The sequence below is a fragment of the Molossus molossus genome, unplaced genomic scaffold (assembly GCF_014108415.1).
Source record: "Molossus molossus isolate mMolMol1 unplaced genomic scaffold, mMolMol1.p scaffold_m16_p_1, whole genome shotgun sequence".
Taxonomy (NCBI): Eukaryota; Metazoa; Chordata; class Mammalia; order Chiroptera; family Molossidae; genus Molossus; species Molossus molossus.
The window spans coordinates 18,679,376-18,695,814 of record NW_023425344.1 but is presented as its reverse complement, the minus strand read 5'-3'; the positions used below and the strand labels follow the sequence as shown (position 1 = coordinate 18,695,814).

Below are 16,439 nucleotides of genomic sequence, written 5' to 3'. Positions count from 1 at the left end.
ACTGTTGACGGTTATTTATGTTGGACAGAGAATTTAGTTAACAGGTTGTCTTCTTTCAACATTTTAAAGATGTTCCATTGTCTCCTGGCCTTCTTGTTTCATATGAGAATTATTTATTACAAGTATCATTGTTCCCCTGTATATACTGGGTCCTTTTCCCTTAGCTGTCTTAAGATTTCCTCTTTATCTTTTGTTTTCAGAATATTAACAATAATGTGTCCAAGTATTGGGGGGGGTTTTGTACTTGTTTGGGATTTATTGAGCTTCTTAAAATAAGTAATTATTTTTCCATCAAATTTGGAAATTTTTCTGGCATTATTTTCTCAAATATTTTTCTGCTCCATTCCTGTTCTTTCTCTGATTCTTTAGTAGGACAATTTAATAACCTCCCTTGGACCACTGAGGGTCTATTCATTGTTTTCATCTTTCTTCTTCAGATTGAATAATTCTATTGATCTCTCTTCAAGTTCACTTTTTCTTTGGAAGCCTCTAATCTACTATTAAACTCATCCAGTGAAATTTTCATTTCCTATACTAGACCCTTCAGTTTTAGAATTTCCAGTTGGTTCTTTCTTACAGTGCCCATTGAATCTCCATTGAGATCTCCCATCTGTTGACTTATTTAGTCCACCAGTTGATGTATTCCTTTTAGTCTCTAAATGTATAATGAAAGATTTAAAGTACTAGTTATGTAAAAATCTATTTCTATTGATTGGTGTTTGTTCCCTTGATAATATGTAACAAAATCCTAATTTCTCACATCTAGCAACTTTTTATTGTATACTGGACACTATGGATGATCTAAAGCATCTGGATTATGTTGTTTTCTTTGAAGATGGTTAGTTTAGTTCTGCAAAGCAGCTAATTATTGACAAATACCCTTACTCTGGCTTGGTTTTATTCTTGTTAGTATGGTTCTATTTCAGATTTATTCTTCATCTCAACCATGACCATTCCTCTATTGCAGGATTTGGCAAATGTTGTCTGTAAAAGACCAGATAGTAAATATTTTAGCCTTTATGAGCAATATATGGTTGTATTCTTCTCTTCCCCTTCTTCCTCCATTTCCTTCTCCTTCTGCTGCTGCTGCTGCTTCTAAAAATTCTTTTTTAAAATGTAAAAATCATTCTTAACTCATGGACTGCACAAAAACAGTCCACAAGTCAAATATGGCTATAGTTTCCTAACCCCTGCTCTAGGGCATGGTACTTACTCCTAGTATGTGGCCTTTTGAGATCTCAGCTGAATGCCTGCAGTGCTCATTAAAGACACTGCAGTCTGGGTGGGCCTCACTCTGTCACAATACTACACAACTGCTGGCTCCTCAGCAGTCCTTCTCTCTTAAGCCTCCTGTAGACTCACTGCTTATGTACACCCAGCTCTCAACTACGGACCCATAAGGAACCCTATGCTCCACCATAACACACTTAACTCCAACATTTGCCCTGGGCAGAAAACTGCATGACTGTGGTTCTCTTGATGTGTTCCCTTCTCTCAAGGAACACAACCTGGCATTGCTTATTTTTCAATGCGTGAAACTAATTTCCTCATATACATTGACATGTTTTACATTTGCTTATGGCAGATCAGTTACTCCATCAGGGCCAGAATGGATGTCCTAATAAATTCATTTTAAGTAGGTTGAGTTTTTGATGATTCTGAGACCTATGGGTGGAAATGTCCAAGGGGCAGATTATGAGGATGGGCAAGAATTCTTAAAATTGTTAGTATGTGACACTGGATATTAAGTCAAGAGAGGTACACTCTCCCAGAGAAAACACACAACTGATAAGACAAAAAGGCAAAGGATTGAGTCAAGGGGAAAAAAATAAAGGCGACAGCTACCTGAGAGCTACATAAAATGAGCTGTGAAGTACAGGGAGGAGCTCATCCTTCCCTAGATTAAATTTCTCTCTGAGGTTAGACATTTTAAGACTGTCCCAGTTCTTGTCAGTGTCATATATCCCAATCCTCAGGGAAAAAAATTAATCCAAATCTTATAAAAGTTATTCATTACACCATCCTTACAGATGGTTTTGTCCCCCTTCCTTCTAATAATGTTGATTACTGTAAAAAAAAAAAAAAAAGTACCACCACCATCAATTTCTGGCTTTCCTCTCCACACTTACTGGAAGACTTTGCTGTAAACTACAGGCTAATAACTAGGTGTTAAGCAAAAACAGACATCCTCAGAACCTCAATGAAAAAGACAAGGTGTGCTTACCTATTAACACTTCAAGTAACAGACTTGTGAATACAGACTTCAAACTGACACCATATAGGCAACTGCAGATGCTGCAGGGGAGTGAGCCAGGATTTCTAGGACTCTATTTTAGTCTAGAAGCAGCCACTTTGGAAAAGCAGACTGCAGACCCAACATCCAGTGCAACAAGTATTAGTTACATGGGGCTGAATGAACTGAAAAGGTGAATATTATTGTGGCTATCTGTACTGGGATATTATTTATCTACTTATTGTGTATTGGTACTATTTTTAACATTGTTTTCTTCTGGACATATGATGAAGCTCTTTCTCCTTCTTTTTGTTCTATTCTAACCTTTATTTTAAACTAAGGATTAGTAAACTATGGTCTACAGGTTGAGTTCAGCTCACTACAGGGCAAACCTAGCCCACTGTTTGCATGTTGTCTATGCCTTCTTTCACGCCACAGCAGCAGATGGGAGCATGGATCTTGCAAGAGAGACCATGGCCCACAAAACTAAAACATTTACTACCTGGTCCTTTATAAAAAAGTTTTCTGCCCTGGCTATTGTGGCTTAGTTGGTTGAGTGTCATCCTGTGCACTGAAAGGTTACTGGTTCAATTCTCTGTCAGGGCACACACCTAGGTTGTGGGCTCAATCCCTGGTCAGGGTGAGTAAGGGAGGCAAATGATCAATGTTTCTCTCTTTCACATCAATGTTTCTCTCTTTCTCTCTCCCCCTTTCTCTCTCTAAGTATGCCCTTGTGTAGGAATTAAAAAATAATAAAAACTATATATATATATATATATATATATATATATATATATATATATATAATAAAAGAATAACCTTCAAGAATTATTTATGATCATAGAGGATTGCCATTAGAAAAAGTGTCCAGAAATAACTACAAAGTGGGTGTGATAAATACTGCAAAGGGTCTCTGGATAAAGGACTTTGGGAGTTAGAGAAGAAGAAATGACTTTCTGGAAGAAATGCCTTCTTCAGTTACGAGAGCAGGCCTGTGAGAATGCTGCATTAATGGTAGTGAGCTCCTCAAAGATTGTTATATTCATTATCTAGAAAGCAGGGGCTGAATTCCAAAATGGGGCGGAGTGAATGGAAGCTACACAGACCATCTCCCAGGACCAAATTGAAATTACAACTAAAATAAAGACAAATCACTGAGGAAAAGCAACAAAAAAGCAGCTGGAGAGGACCCATATAACCAGGGACAGAAAAAGGACACTAAATCAAGCCTGGTAGGGACTGTGGAGGTGCAAAAGGTGGGCTGGGAGCCCATGGACAGCAGCTGTTTTAGCTGTGAGCAGCTCTCTCGGGGCTAAAATCCCAAGCTGGCTCCACAGTGCAGAGGGCTAGAACTGAGCACTAAATTAACTACAGCCACTCACCTGGGGCTCCAGCAGAGAGAGGGTGGATTGGACTAGAACTGTGTGGAGACTCAGGAGCTTGGAGAGATGAAAAGGCAATGGGAATTTTTTGCTGAATCACCCCCTCGCAGGACAGTAGCCACCTTACTCAAAGAACCTCAGGGAGAAGCAACAGCCCCTCCCTCAGGAATTCAACATCACTGGCCAGGCCAGAGAAATGCAAGTTGAGGCTCATTAACAGCCAGCATTTGCCCCACCCTCTGGAAATCCTCTTACCCTGAACACTTGAGGGAGTTTTTCATTTATTTTAAGGCTACAACCCAAGGCTCATCAAGTAACTGACATGAATAGCCTCCAGACAAAAAGCTAGAGGATAACTGAGTCTTTTCTGGGCTTTCAAATCTACCCAGGAAAGTAAGTCTTGACAGTGGTATTTAATGTGGGTCCTCCCACACTCATCCAAACACAGGAGAGGGAGCCACAATCAGCGGAACACCAACACCCACAGGGAAAATTTGGCAGGATCCAAAACCCAGTGAGACAGCCAAAATGATGAAACAAAGAAACAAATCACAAATGAAAGAACAAGAGAACTCTACCAAAGAAGAGACAAATGAAATGCAGTTAAGTAAGTTATCAGAGGTAGAGCTCAGAGCCATGATTATGAGCAAGCTCAACAGCATGAGTAGAGATATAAAACACTGAAAACCAACCAACTGGAAATGAAGAATGACATAGCAGAAATAAAGAACACATTGGAATGAATAACCAGCAGAGTAGAGGAAGCTGAGGACCAGATCAGTGAATTAGAAGACAAGGTAGAAATAAAATCACCCAATCAGAAAACCAAAAAGAAAAAACAATTTAAAAACAGGAAGACAGCTTAAGAGAACTGTGGGACAACTTGATACATAACAACATCTGCATCATAAGAAGAAATTGAGCAAGGGTTAGAGAATATGTTTCAAGAAATATTGACAGAAAACTCCCCTAACTGGTGAAGTTGAAAAAGGCATTCAAGTTCAATAAGCACAGAGAGCCCCAAGTAAGAAGAACCCAAACATGCCCACACCAAGACATAGTAATTAAAATACTAAAATTAAAGACAAAGAGAGAATGCTAAAGGCAGCAAGAGATAAGCAACAAGTTTATCTACAAAGGAACCCCCATAAAGCTAGAAGCTGACTTCTCAAGAAACACTACCAGCCAGAAGACAATGGCAGGAAGTAATCAAGGTCATGAAAAACAAGGATCTGAATCTAAGACTACTCTGTCCAGCAAGGCTATCATTCAAAATAGAAGATAAAATAAAGAGCTTCCCAGACAAAAAAAAGGCTAAGGGAATATATTAGCACCAAACCAGCATTTGCAAGAAATGTTAAAAGGACTGCTATAATTAGAAGAAAGAGGAAGAAAAATATAACCACAATAAACAAAAATGGCAATAAATAAGTTCATATCAATAATAACCTTAAATGTAAATGAACTGAACGCTCGATCAAAGAAACAGGGTAGCTGATTGGATAAGAAAGCATGACTCATAGATATGTTGTTTACAGGAGACCCATCTCACAACAAAAGACTCACATAGATTGAAAGTGATGGGATGGAAGGATGGCTACATGGCATCGTCTGGCTGATGAGCTGAAAAATGAGGCTGCAGTAGCATCAACTGGCATGTACCATTTGCCTCTGCCCCTCCTCCTGCCCAGCATGTGAATGTGATACCAGAGGTAGCATAGTAATCTTGGGCAGTTTGACGACTCAGGATGGGTAAGTGGAGAGTGTAAGGCCCTGGTCTCTGGTGGCATCACAGAGCCCTGGACGGCCTTCCTCTGGACATCCAGTCATATGAGGAAAAATGAACAACTACTTTTTTGGAGCCACTGCTTAGTTGTGTTATCTGTGACTTGGCAGTTAAATTAAATCCTGTTAAGACCCCCGAGGTCATAACTGGCCTCCCAATTTCCTTTGCTCCAAATCCAAGCCTTGCAATCCACTTGTGGGAGACATAGGTGTGCTTGGCACCTACCCAGCCAACTCTATGGAAGATGGTGGTTTGTTTAATGACACATTCATCATGAAGGACAGATATTACAGAGGGCAGGAGGAAAAGGCCATCTGCTTTCCCTGTGTGGGCTAGAAATGTTGGGTTCTCTCCAACTCCTCTTATCAAAAAAATAAAAAGTCCCAGAGGAAGTAGGAAGAGGGGATGATGAAATATGTCCCAAATAGAGGAGGAGGAGAGAAATGCCCCATGGTTTACAGGTCAGGAATAAAATGCAGATGTAGCCCTGGCAGGTGTGGCTCAGTTGGTTGGAGCGTTGTCCTGTATGCTGAGAGGTGGCGGGTTTGGTTTCCGGTCAGGGTACATAACTAGGTTGCAGGCTCGATCCCCGGTCTGGGCACGTATGGGAGGCAACTGATCGATATTTCTCTCTCACATCAATGTTTCACTCTTTCTCTCAAAAAATCAGTAAGCATAACTTCAGGTGAGGATTAGAAAAATAGATAGATAGATAGATGATAGATAGATAGATAGATATAGATATAGATATTTAAAAATATATATAAAATGCAGATATAATAAGTGTTCCCTGATACAATCAGAATCATCTCAGGGAGATTTTTGAAAAAATACAGACTCTGAGTCCCTAGCCTAGGATTAAACAAAACAGAAACTTCCAGCAGAGGTCATGTAAATGTCAATTTTGAGAAAGCTCCCCTAGTGCAACTGACTCTCATCCTGGTGAGAACCATTGCTGCTCTGGGGGCTTCAGTGTGAAACCTGTTATGAGTTGAAGTGTGTACCCCCAAAATCCATGATGCTCTAACCCCCAGTGTGACTGTATTTGGAGACAGGGCCTCCAAGGTGGTAAATAAATAAGATCACGCAGTGGGGTCCTAATCCTGTAGCACGGGAGCATTCCCTCTGCACGCATGCGCGTACACACACACACACACACACACACACACACACACACACGCTCCATGTGAGGATACAGCAGGAAGGCAGCTGTGTGCAAGCCAGGAAGAAGACACTCACCCGCACCCGACCATTCTGGCACCTTGACCTCGACGTCCAGCCTCCAAAACCGGGAGGTAATGCGGTTTCTCTTGGTGAAGCCACGCAGTCTATGGGTTGAGCCCCCGCTGACTAACCAAGCCTCTCACTGAAGGTGGTGACCACCCTGCTAACGTGCTCCCCACGGCTCCCCACACTCTCTCTAGGGTCCTTACGTGTCTCCTCAAAGACCCTACTCGTTCTCAGCCTTACATGTGTCTCCCTGCATTTGGAAAAAAAATTGTTAGATATTTCTGAGTACCCAATTTAGTGACAGGGGCTAAGGGGAAATTTAAGGATCTATAAGCCAACATGTTTACCGCTCAAGTTGTCTGGAAACAAGAGATATAAAATAAGTGAGAGAATCATTTTTACCATGCTCAGCCCTTCTAATGACTTCGATCCTATAATCTTAGATCCTGCCTGCAAGGCGCTGCGTAGCCTTAGCCCCTTTCTCTTGCTCCCTCACGGCAATCCTCCTACCAGCCCTTGTTTCCTGAACACCCCCGAGTCTTCCCCCCTACAGCCTTCTCTGCACGTGCCGTTACTACTGCCGTTACCGCTGCGGGGCAACTCAGACACCTGTTTAACTCGTTTGCTTCCGACTAATTCTGCAGGGCTGAATGCAAGTGTCACTTCCTCAGGAAGGCCTTTCCTGACCTTCAAGTTAACTAACCGCACAACCCCGTGAATTTTTTCTTGATAGCACTGATGGCAAGCATGATAATTTATTTACAGAACTGTTCAACAAGGTAGGTCATGTTTACCTTCGTTACTGCTGCATGCCCAGCCCTCAGCACATTAACGGTTCTCGCTACAGTTATTGAAAGAGTGAGATCTTATGATACAGAAATCACATTAATCATCAGGTATGTAGTACAGTCATTAAATGCTGAGTTCAAGAGAGGGGTAGGGCACCAGGACCGGAGAGGCCGCATGATGGTACAGAACCCCTCGAGAGAGCCTGAAGAATCTGTTCCTCCTTTAGGCCTGTTCAGACCACACTCATCACCCAGAGTCCAGGTCTGGTGACATACTGCTCCTGCCATCTCGAGCTCTACCTTCCCCGGAATGTCCATTAGGACAATGAAAAGGCAGCATACAACGCTCATTTGTATTGGGTCACAGTCTTGAACTGTTTTCTAGCCATTCAAGGTGTGAATGCCCTAAACCACCTGAAACTTGAAGGCAGCAATAATGTGTTACTCATTTGTTCATTCATCAGGCATGTAATGTATTCAGTGCTTGCCAGTCCTCAGGAGTTCACATTAAGCAGCTCAGTTTATTGGGCAAACAAGTAGGTCACTGTAATATGACGTAAGAAAAGTGTAATAAATACAAAGTTCAGGATATTCCCGGAAGTGGAATTGCACCCAGTCGGGGGCCATGCATAGGAGTCTTCCTGGAGAGCCTGGGCTGAGGTAAGGGTTTCGGGTTACTAACCTAGGAATGGAGAGGGCATCCAGGGAAGGCAGCAGCCAGTGCAGTCAGGGAGGTGGGTGGGCGCAGCCTGGCTCGGTCAAGAAACTGCAGGAAGTTCTGTGCAGATGATGCGGTTATGTTCACAATGACAAGCCATGGGGCTGGAGGAGCAAGCAGGGCCCAAAGTATCAGTCTTCTGCTAGTCACTATTACGTTTATATTTTACCCCCAGAGGCTATGGAAAGGCGTAGAAAGGTTTAAATCAGAGAAAATTCATCATGTGGCTAAGTAAGCTCACCAATGAGAGGATGAAAGAGGGTAAGTCTGGGTTCAGCTTGCTTGTTGAAGGTAATAGAATAGAAATGAAGAAGGTGAGGCCAGAGACATTAACTCAGATGCTCAGGGGTTAAAAGGTCAAGATTTGGTGATTTGATAATAAATGCACCCTTTCTCTCCCTCGTTCTCCTTTTCCAAGGCCCTGTGCCCGGGTCCTGTTTTCAGGTTTGTTTTCTTTCCTTTAGTTTCTGGGGCAAAGGCGACCTGATATAGTAGTTACTGTTGCACCCAGGCTTCATTCTACTCCCCTCCAATCTTTAATTTCTTGTCAACGTGCTTTGTGGCTACAGACGCACATCCTGAGTATTAAGAGACTTTTTTCAAGGAGAAGAATCAAACTTGAATAGCTGAGTATTTCAAAAACAGAACAGAAAAGCGGGTCTAATTCAGGAACCTTTTCCATTCCCGAAGTGGTGGTATCCTCTGACCTCCTGAGAATCCTGCAAGTGTCACCACTACCCAGGTCCCCAGGTCCCCAGGAGGGTTCAGCTGTCCGCGTTCTCACACGGGAAGTTAGTCCACATGGACATTTTAAACTAAGATGCTCCCATTAAAGACATAGTCCTTAAGAACACAAGATACTCTCTTTTTTTTAATCCTCACCCGAGGACATTTTTACATTTACCTTCAGATAGAGTGGGAGGGAGAGAGGAAGAGAGAAACATCGATGTAAGAGAGACACCAGGGACAAACTACAACCGAGGTAGGTGCCCTTAGCGGGAACCGAACCCGGGACTCTCTGGCCCGCAGGCCGGCGCTCTAACCGCTGAGCCAAACCAGCCAAGGCACGAACACAAGACATTCTCCACAGAGCTGCAAACCCGGCGCGGCTGCTGCTGCCTGAAATTAACATGTGGCAATCAAGCAAGAGGAAGAGCAGTTCCGACCCAGGTCAGGATTTCTCGAGTCCCGCCCCCACAGGAACTCGAACCTGCCAGGGCCACAGGAGGAAGGTGCGAGGGAAAGCAGAGGCGCCGCCCTGCATCCAGACGGGAGACGTGATGGCTCAGCAATGGGGACCCCTGGACACGCGTGCAGAGCTGCCCTCACAGGTGGAGGTCCACTGCCTCACGGTGAGACCACCGCTCTCTCCCACTCGCAAACACGGATGAGGACACTGCAACACATCCAGTGAAAACGGAAACATCAGAATAACGGAGAACCTGGCAGTCGGGACTCTTAACTCACGAAAGGATCCTGGGCTTCTGTGTAATCCCTGCACACTGATGAGATTCCAAGATCTGGAGTGAGGCCTCCCCGTCATGTCGTCTCTGGGCCTACAGCACACACTTGCCATAGCAAGGACCCCTTCAGGGCCGCTCCAGGTAACCCCAATCACAGGACCGAGCTAAAATCCGGAACCCTGGCCTGAAGCCCACTTGACACCAAATGATTCAAGACAGGATGAGGCCCGCCTGGGCAATCTGGAGTCCGTCTTTCAGCTAAGACTATTCTGTTTTAGGGCTGGGGATGTGGGGTAGAGAAGTCTTTTATCCGTACTATCAGGGCTTATGTCCGGCCCAGACGCTGTCTTTCTCTCTGGGAAACAACTTACCTCAAAATGAGCACCTTCACAGCTACGACAAGGTGTTTGGCCGCAACTCAGGAACTGCCAGCTCATTTGGTACAACTAGACTACTAGTTAGTGGAAGCCCTAAAACCAACGTGCCCCAGCTGTTTTAGCAATAACAAATCTCTTCACATCCTCAGCACACATCGGCTCCTTTAAATTATCCTTAGTAAGTACTTTTGAGCTACACAATCCCTCTCCCCATTAGCTCCATCTCCCCAATATCTGGTTTACATTTCCATCACTGCCCTTATTACAAGGACTTCTATCAGCTCCATCTCCCCTATCAGATATCGAGTTCCTTTAGGGCATTAGCCTGTCACATTCACCTCTATACCCCCAAGCTTATCATGATGCTTGGTACATGGTAAGCTATTAAATGTTTGTTGAATTAATTAAGTGGATTCTATATAGTCTCTTACCTGTAATTTTTTGGGAAAATCTGCTCTCTCATTCAATACCTAAACACAGAAAATCAATAAAACTAAAACTTAAATCTAGGTTTCCTTTGATTTTTTAAAATAAAAATACATGTATGATTTTCTAAAGTCTCTGTTTTAGTAGGTAAATAAAGAATACAAGAATAGCTGCATTTGAAAGACCATGTAAAAAACTTAAAAACAAAACACTAGAACTCCAAGAACTTATTGGGCAAAAAACATGAATGGACAGTTCACTGAAAAAAAAACAAAAAACCATAACATGAAAAACTTCCCAACCATCCAAACATTATTTACCTATTACATTAGCAAAGTTGTAACCAAATGATAATTCAGAAATGATAGTGTGAGGCAAAAGGGTGTTCATACACTCAAGTATTGGGTGACATATAAACATGCCAAATAAATAAGGAACCTTAAAAAGTTATGCTCAAGGTATGCATGTGAGACTCTGTATGTATGTACATAGATACATATACATGTATAAACATAAACTAAAATATCTATGGTTTTCTATATACTTCTGTATATATTCTAAGGACTCAAAATGTTGATTAGACTTTATGTGATATAACTTGGAAGCTAACAGTGTGGTTCTACCACTTATTAGCTGTGACCTTCAATAAATTATTAATTTTCTGGGCTCAGTTTCCCCATTAGTAAAGTGGTGATTTTAAAAATTAAAGAAATGCACCTACCTTATAAGGCCAGTGTAATGAATAAGGGAGAATGTGTGTTAATGAGTTCTGAACAGTGCCTGGCACATGGAGTGCTCAATAAGCTTACATGCTATTAGTCCGCATACCAAAAATTTGGAAATGGCCTAACAATTAATAATAAAAGCATGATTAAAGAGATTATGTTTAATCCATACAATGACATATTATAATAATCAAAACGTTGTTCATGAAGAGTTCTTAATGATATTGGAGAAATGCTTAAATGAAAAAGCATGATATGAAATTAAATATATATAGTATCAATATATAGAAAGTGATTCAGCAGAAAACAAACCAGCATAGTAAAAGAAATTATTCCGGCAAAATTTGACCAGCTTCCTGTTGTTTTTCTTCTTTATAATTTTTTTAAAAGTGATTTTGAGAGAGAGAGGAAGGGAAAGGAAGAGAGAGAAACATTGATGTGAGAGTGAAACATCCATCGGCTGCCTCCTGCCAGGGATGAAGTCCGAAACCCAGGCACGTGTCCTGACCAGGAATAAACCAGCATCCTTGCGCAGGATGACACCCAACCAAGCCACCCCGGCCAGGGCTCCTCTTTATACTTTTCTAGAATTGTTTGTTATAGTAAGAAAGATGTTGTTTTAAAAATAAGGAAAACACCATGGTTTTATACGGTTAAATTAAGGTAACAAATGGATCATTTAAAAAATGTGTATTAATGCCCAATTCTTCACATGTAAATGAAGTAATACAAAAATTTTTGTGGCTTTCCAAAACAAGTATTTTCTGTTGCATTAACAAACGGAGAGCCTTGTACTAATGCGAAGTCAGTATTACAGGAAACACAAAGCAGTAAGTATCCCTTATTGAACTCGTTTGTAAAGTTGGTGAAACTGAGCACAAACAACGCGTTCCCTGACACAGACGGCGCGCACGGTACCTAGGCCAGCCTCCCGACGCCTGCCACACGTTCCCGCGCCCAGGTGGCTCTGACCCAGAAGTCCTGTCCAACCTTGGACAGGCAGCGGCCGTGCTGGAAGCACTTCGAGCCATTCCTCCTCCCAGCTTCACTCCATCTCCTGCAGTTTCTACCTTTTCTGTGCAGCAAACTGTAAGGTTGTCTCATCCCTTCTGCAGTGTTCAAAGGGAAGAACTCTTGTCTGGTTATAAGGAGAGAAAAGATAAGGTATCCCCTTCATTCTGAAGAAACCTTCCAGATGTTTTTCAGGTATTCATACCCAACTTTCCCCTCATAAACAGCTTCAGAGCCTATGTGCCTCAACTCTTGACCTTTAAGATTATTTTACCTTATAATTAGTCCAAAACACTGTTCGTTTCAGTCAATTTGTGCCCTTACAGCGCTATTAAAAACACTGATGTATGTAAGTATCAATCAAGTCCTTAACAGTTTTAACAACAGTATCAATAAGAATAAACAATCACACTTTAATGGAGACTCCAGGAAACTGTTAATAAACACCATTCGAGCTAACATGTACCAGTTGGGCACTCAAACATCCATCCACATTGTATTACTCAGATCATTTATGATAGAATTTTAATAATGTTTTAAGCAGAAACTAACCAAGTGTTAATGTATGTTGTTGCTCTAAGTGACAATCTTCACAGTAGACTACCCTTATAATAACCTATCAGTTTAATGAACCCCAAACTTTACAAATTAATACAACACAATCTAAATGTACCATAAATTTATATTTGTTAATCTTGATATTAGAACATTTAAACATTTCAAACTACATAAAAATATGACAAACAATATAAAATAGAAAGAAATTTGTTGACAACTTACTTCCAAATCATCACCATTTCTTATATTGCATAAGCAACAAGATAGCTTACATAGCTCTCCAGAAAACATGTAATGTTTTTAGTGTAGTGTTAACAAAAATCAGCACAGTCCAACACAATAATGTCTTCAATTTATTATCTTTTCCACAGTACAAATTTTTCACAAACCATAAATCCTTTGCAGTTATTCAAAGTCTGTAAACAAGTGTCTGAATCCCCACATCCCCCCACCTCAGTTTAAGCTTGTGAATGTTTTAAGTCCTCCAATCAAGTTTTAACTCTTCTGCTTGCATAAGGAATAAAGAGCCTTCTCTCTTAAATTATTTATATTTTATCATACAGCCTGCAATGCAGTAAATCACAGTGAAAGCCCTGGGAAAAACAAAACAACATGATCTTTACAGCAGGACTTGAAACTTTATATTAAATGCATTTAAAGAAGCTTCCCATAATAAAAGCATGGGTTTTCATTTCCAGAAATCAAGTCAATTAGAAACCCTAGGTTCTACTTAAAAACCCATTTGATCTAAAAGTGAAAACAGTCCCCTATCCACAGTCATTTTATAAACTTTATACAGTTTCACTTGCAGAGATTTTTTTTTTTCCAGTCTGGAAAACAGTAGTGCAATTAGTTTTACTTCTTGTAAGTTATTTAGTCCAGGATGTAAATAGCTCTGTGGAAAGATAAGAAGATGCTCTGGTAAACAAGAAATTTTTGCAAGCCCATGCTGGCTTACGAGTCCATTAAAGCTTGTAAGTCCATAGTGGCTTTCAACAAAATGTTGTATATACATCACTAATAACAAAGCAGAAATAAATAGGCAGAAATGACTGTAAACTGTCTCATCTCTTAATTTTTTCAGTAATAACTGGCTTGACGAATTGATTATATAGTCATTTAAATAAACAGACAGTAGACAGTTGCCCTTAAGGACATCCCACTATGGCATCCAGTCTGGAAAGCCCCAATGGAATTACATTCCTAAAATTAAAATAAAAAAAGGAGAGTGGAGGGTGGGAGATAAAAGTTTAAAGATGCCACTTGAATGGAATTCCATCAAGTCAGCCAGTTCACTTAGATTTCTTCTTAAAAAGGTTTTTAATTTTTGATGACTTTTTGCTTTTCTCTCCATTATGACAAAGGTCATGTGGGATGCTGCTTATCCGGGCAACATTTGGGGCTTCCTGTCCCGGTTTGCTGCTGTTGCCACCTGAGAAACCAGACGTGTGGCGAGGTTTGGGCACCGGGATGCCACTAGAAAGCTGGTTCATGCTGCAGGATTTCTCCAAGATGCCATTGTACACTTTGCTCGCAGGACTGAAGATCATGCTCTTCGTTTCCGTCAGACCTACACAGTCGGGAGAACCCCGGGAGAGGTCTGCGGTGATCGGCGAATCTCCTCTGGATGAATCCTCGAGAGAGAGCTCGTCTTTTGATATCTTTCTCGGAGACAGTGTCTGATATATCTCAAGGCTTGAGGGAGGAGACTGTTTCCTCCCGATAGAAGAATTCAAGGAGTCACATTCTGAAGCGGTGTCTGGCACTTCCCTGGATGAGACGGAGGCAAAGGCAAATGTTAAATCAATATACTGAGTCTCAGCAGACATCCTAACTAAAACAGCTTCCGTCATTTCACCTATCAAAAAGTAATATCTGCACAACCAATGGACACAGACAATAATGCTGTGAGGGGGCGGGATCAGGAGGACGGTATCAATGAGGAAAAAAGGTGAAACATTGTTAATAAAAATAAACTAATTTCAAAAATGTAAATGGAGGAAATGCTAAAATTTAAGCACATTTCAACAAAATGAGAAAATTACTAGTTTAAATAATATAACTTATCAGTACTTAATGGTTAATTTTTAACTATAGAACCATAAACTATAGAATCTAAGAACCATTATAACTTAAGTTCTTTGTTAGATAAATAAAAATGTTTAAATTTACAGATTTTTCTTATCATTTCAGCTACTTTTGTGTTGTTTTAACCTTGAGTATTTTCTTCCTAAATCACACAGTTGACATTATATATTTGAAAAGACTAATTTTAGACACAACTTCTCCCTTTATTTTATTTCAGTAATTAAACAGCTTCCTGAGGAAAAAAGAAAGCAAAAACATAAATTCTCTCAAGTTCAAAAAAGAAACAAGAAACTGAGGTACACTAGGTGGGCACGTGGATGAAAGGTGGAAGGCAGTGACATCATGCTATTTTCTTAGGAAGTTTACATTCAGTCCATTCTCACAGGTTAATACCTCTGTGCTTCCCCCATCGTCTCCACAGTGAAGAGACAAGAAGTAAAGAGGAATGGAAAAATAAAGTCCACAACCCTACAGCCAACACACAGTGCTACCAGCCATTCCTTCAAAATACACCTCAAATCCCACTCATTACTCCCCCACTACCACCTCCTCTCTTCCTGAACCACTTGGAGGTCACCTCAGTCACCACCAATAGCTTCCTAATTGGTCTCCCTACTTCCATCCTTGTTCTTCCTTCTTCTCTACTCAGCCTTTAAAATGATTTTTAAAGACTTAATCAGGCCCATCATTCCCTTGCTCAGAACTTTCTAATGCTTCCTCTCACACTGAGGCTAAAACCCAAAGTCCTTGCCAAAGTCACAAAACCCTGTGTGATCATGTCTGAGGCGGTCTCTGCAGCTCTACATTTCTGCCTCATTTTGCCACAGCCTCCTCCTTGTTCCTCCCATGTGCCAATCCTGACTCCCAAAGGGCTTGAGCACTTGCCAGTTCCTCTGCCTCACATTTTCTTCCCTTCCATCTCTACATGGCTTCCTTCTCCATGGTATTCAGGTTGCTGATGCCGCCCCTGACCACCCTGTCTATAACAGCATTCTTTATTTTTATCTGTCTTTGTTTAGCATCTCAGAACTTACCACTACCTTAAATGGTATTTTATTTTACTTTTTGTTAATCCTCGCCCAAGGATATTTTCCCACTGATTTTTAGATAAAGTGGAAGGGAGGGAGGGAGGGAGACAAAAACATCGATGTGAGAGAGACACATCAATTGGCTACTTCCCACATGACCCCAACCAGGGCCAGGGATCAAACCTGCAACCCAGGTACGTGCCCTTGATGGGGAATTGAACCCATGACACTTGGATCCATGGGTCAATGCTCTAACCACTGAGCCAAACCAGCCAGGGCTAAAATGATATTTTACATTAATTTGTTCATAGTCAGTTTTCCCAGAAGAAAGGACACTTAATGAGGACAAGCAGTCTTATCAACTTCACACTGGGTATTCGATAAATATGTAATAAATGAATGGAAGGAAAGAAGGATCGATCTTGAAGAATAGGGATGTCTTACTCGTTTTTGAACATACTATGCCTGACACAAATACTGTTCACTCTATGAAAAAATGATTAAGAAATTTCAAAGTACAGTCAAGGTAAAAACAGCAGGCAAAAGAAATAAGGTGGGAGAAGGAAGAGAGCTGAAGACAGAACAGAAATGTAAGAACACATAATTTCATAATCTACCAGCTAGAA

At 41.1% G+C, this 16,439-nt stretch overlaps 1 protein-coding gene across 2 annotated transcripts in view; it reads right to left on the bottom strand.

Moving 5' to 3' along the window:
• Positions 1–12,810: 12,810 nt before the first annotated feature.
• STIM2 (stromal interaction molecule 2) overlaps positions 12,811–16,439 on the bottom strand; it is a 164,576-nt gene continuing 160,947 nt past the window's right edge. The window contains exon 12 of one of the 2 annotated variants that reach the window (XM_036258178.1): positions 12,811–14,467. In XM_036258178.1, the coding sequence (XP_036114071.1) occupies positions 13,990–14,467 (478 nt within the window). In that variant the 3' untranslated portion in view covers positions 12,811–13,989. The remainder of the gene's footprint in view (positions 14,468–16,439) is intronic. The other variant, XM_036258176.1, reaches the window with a different exon arrangement.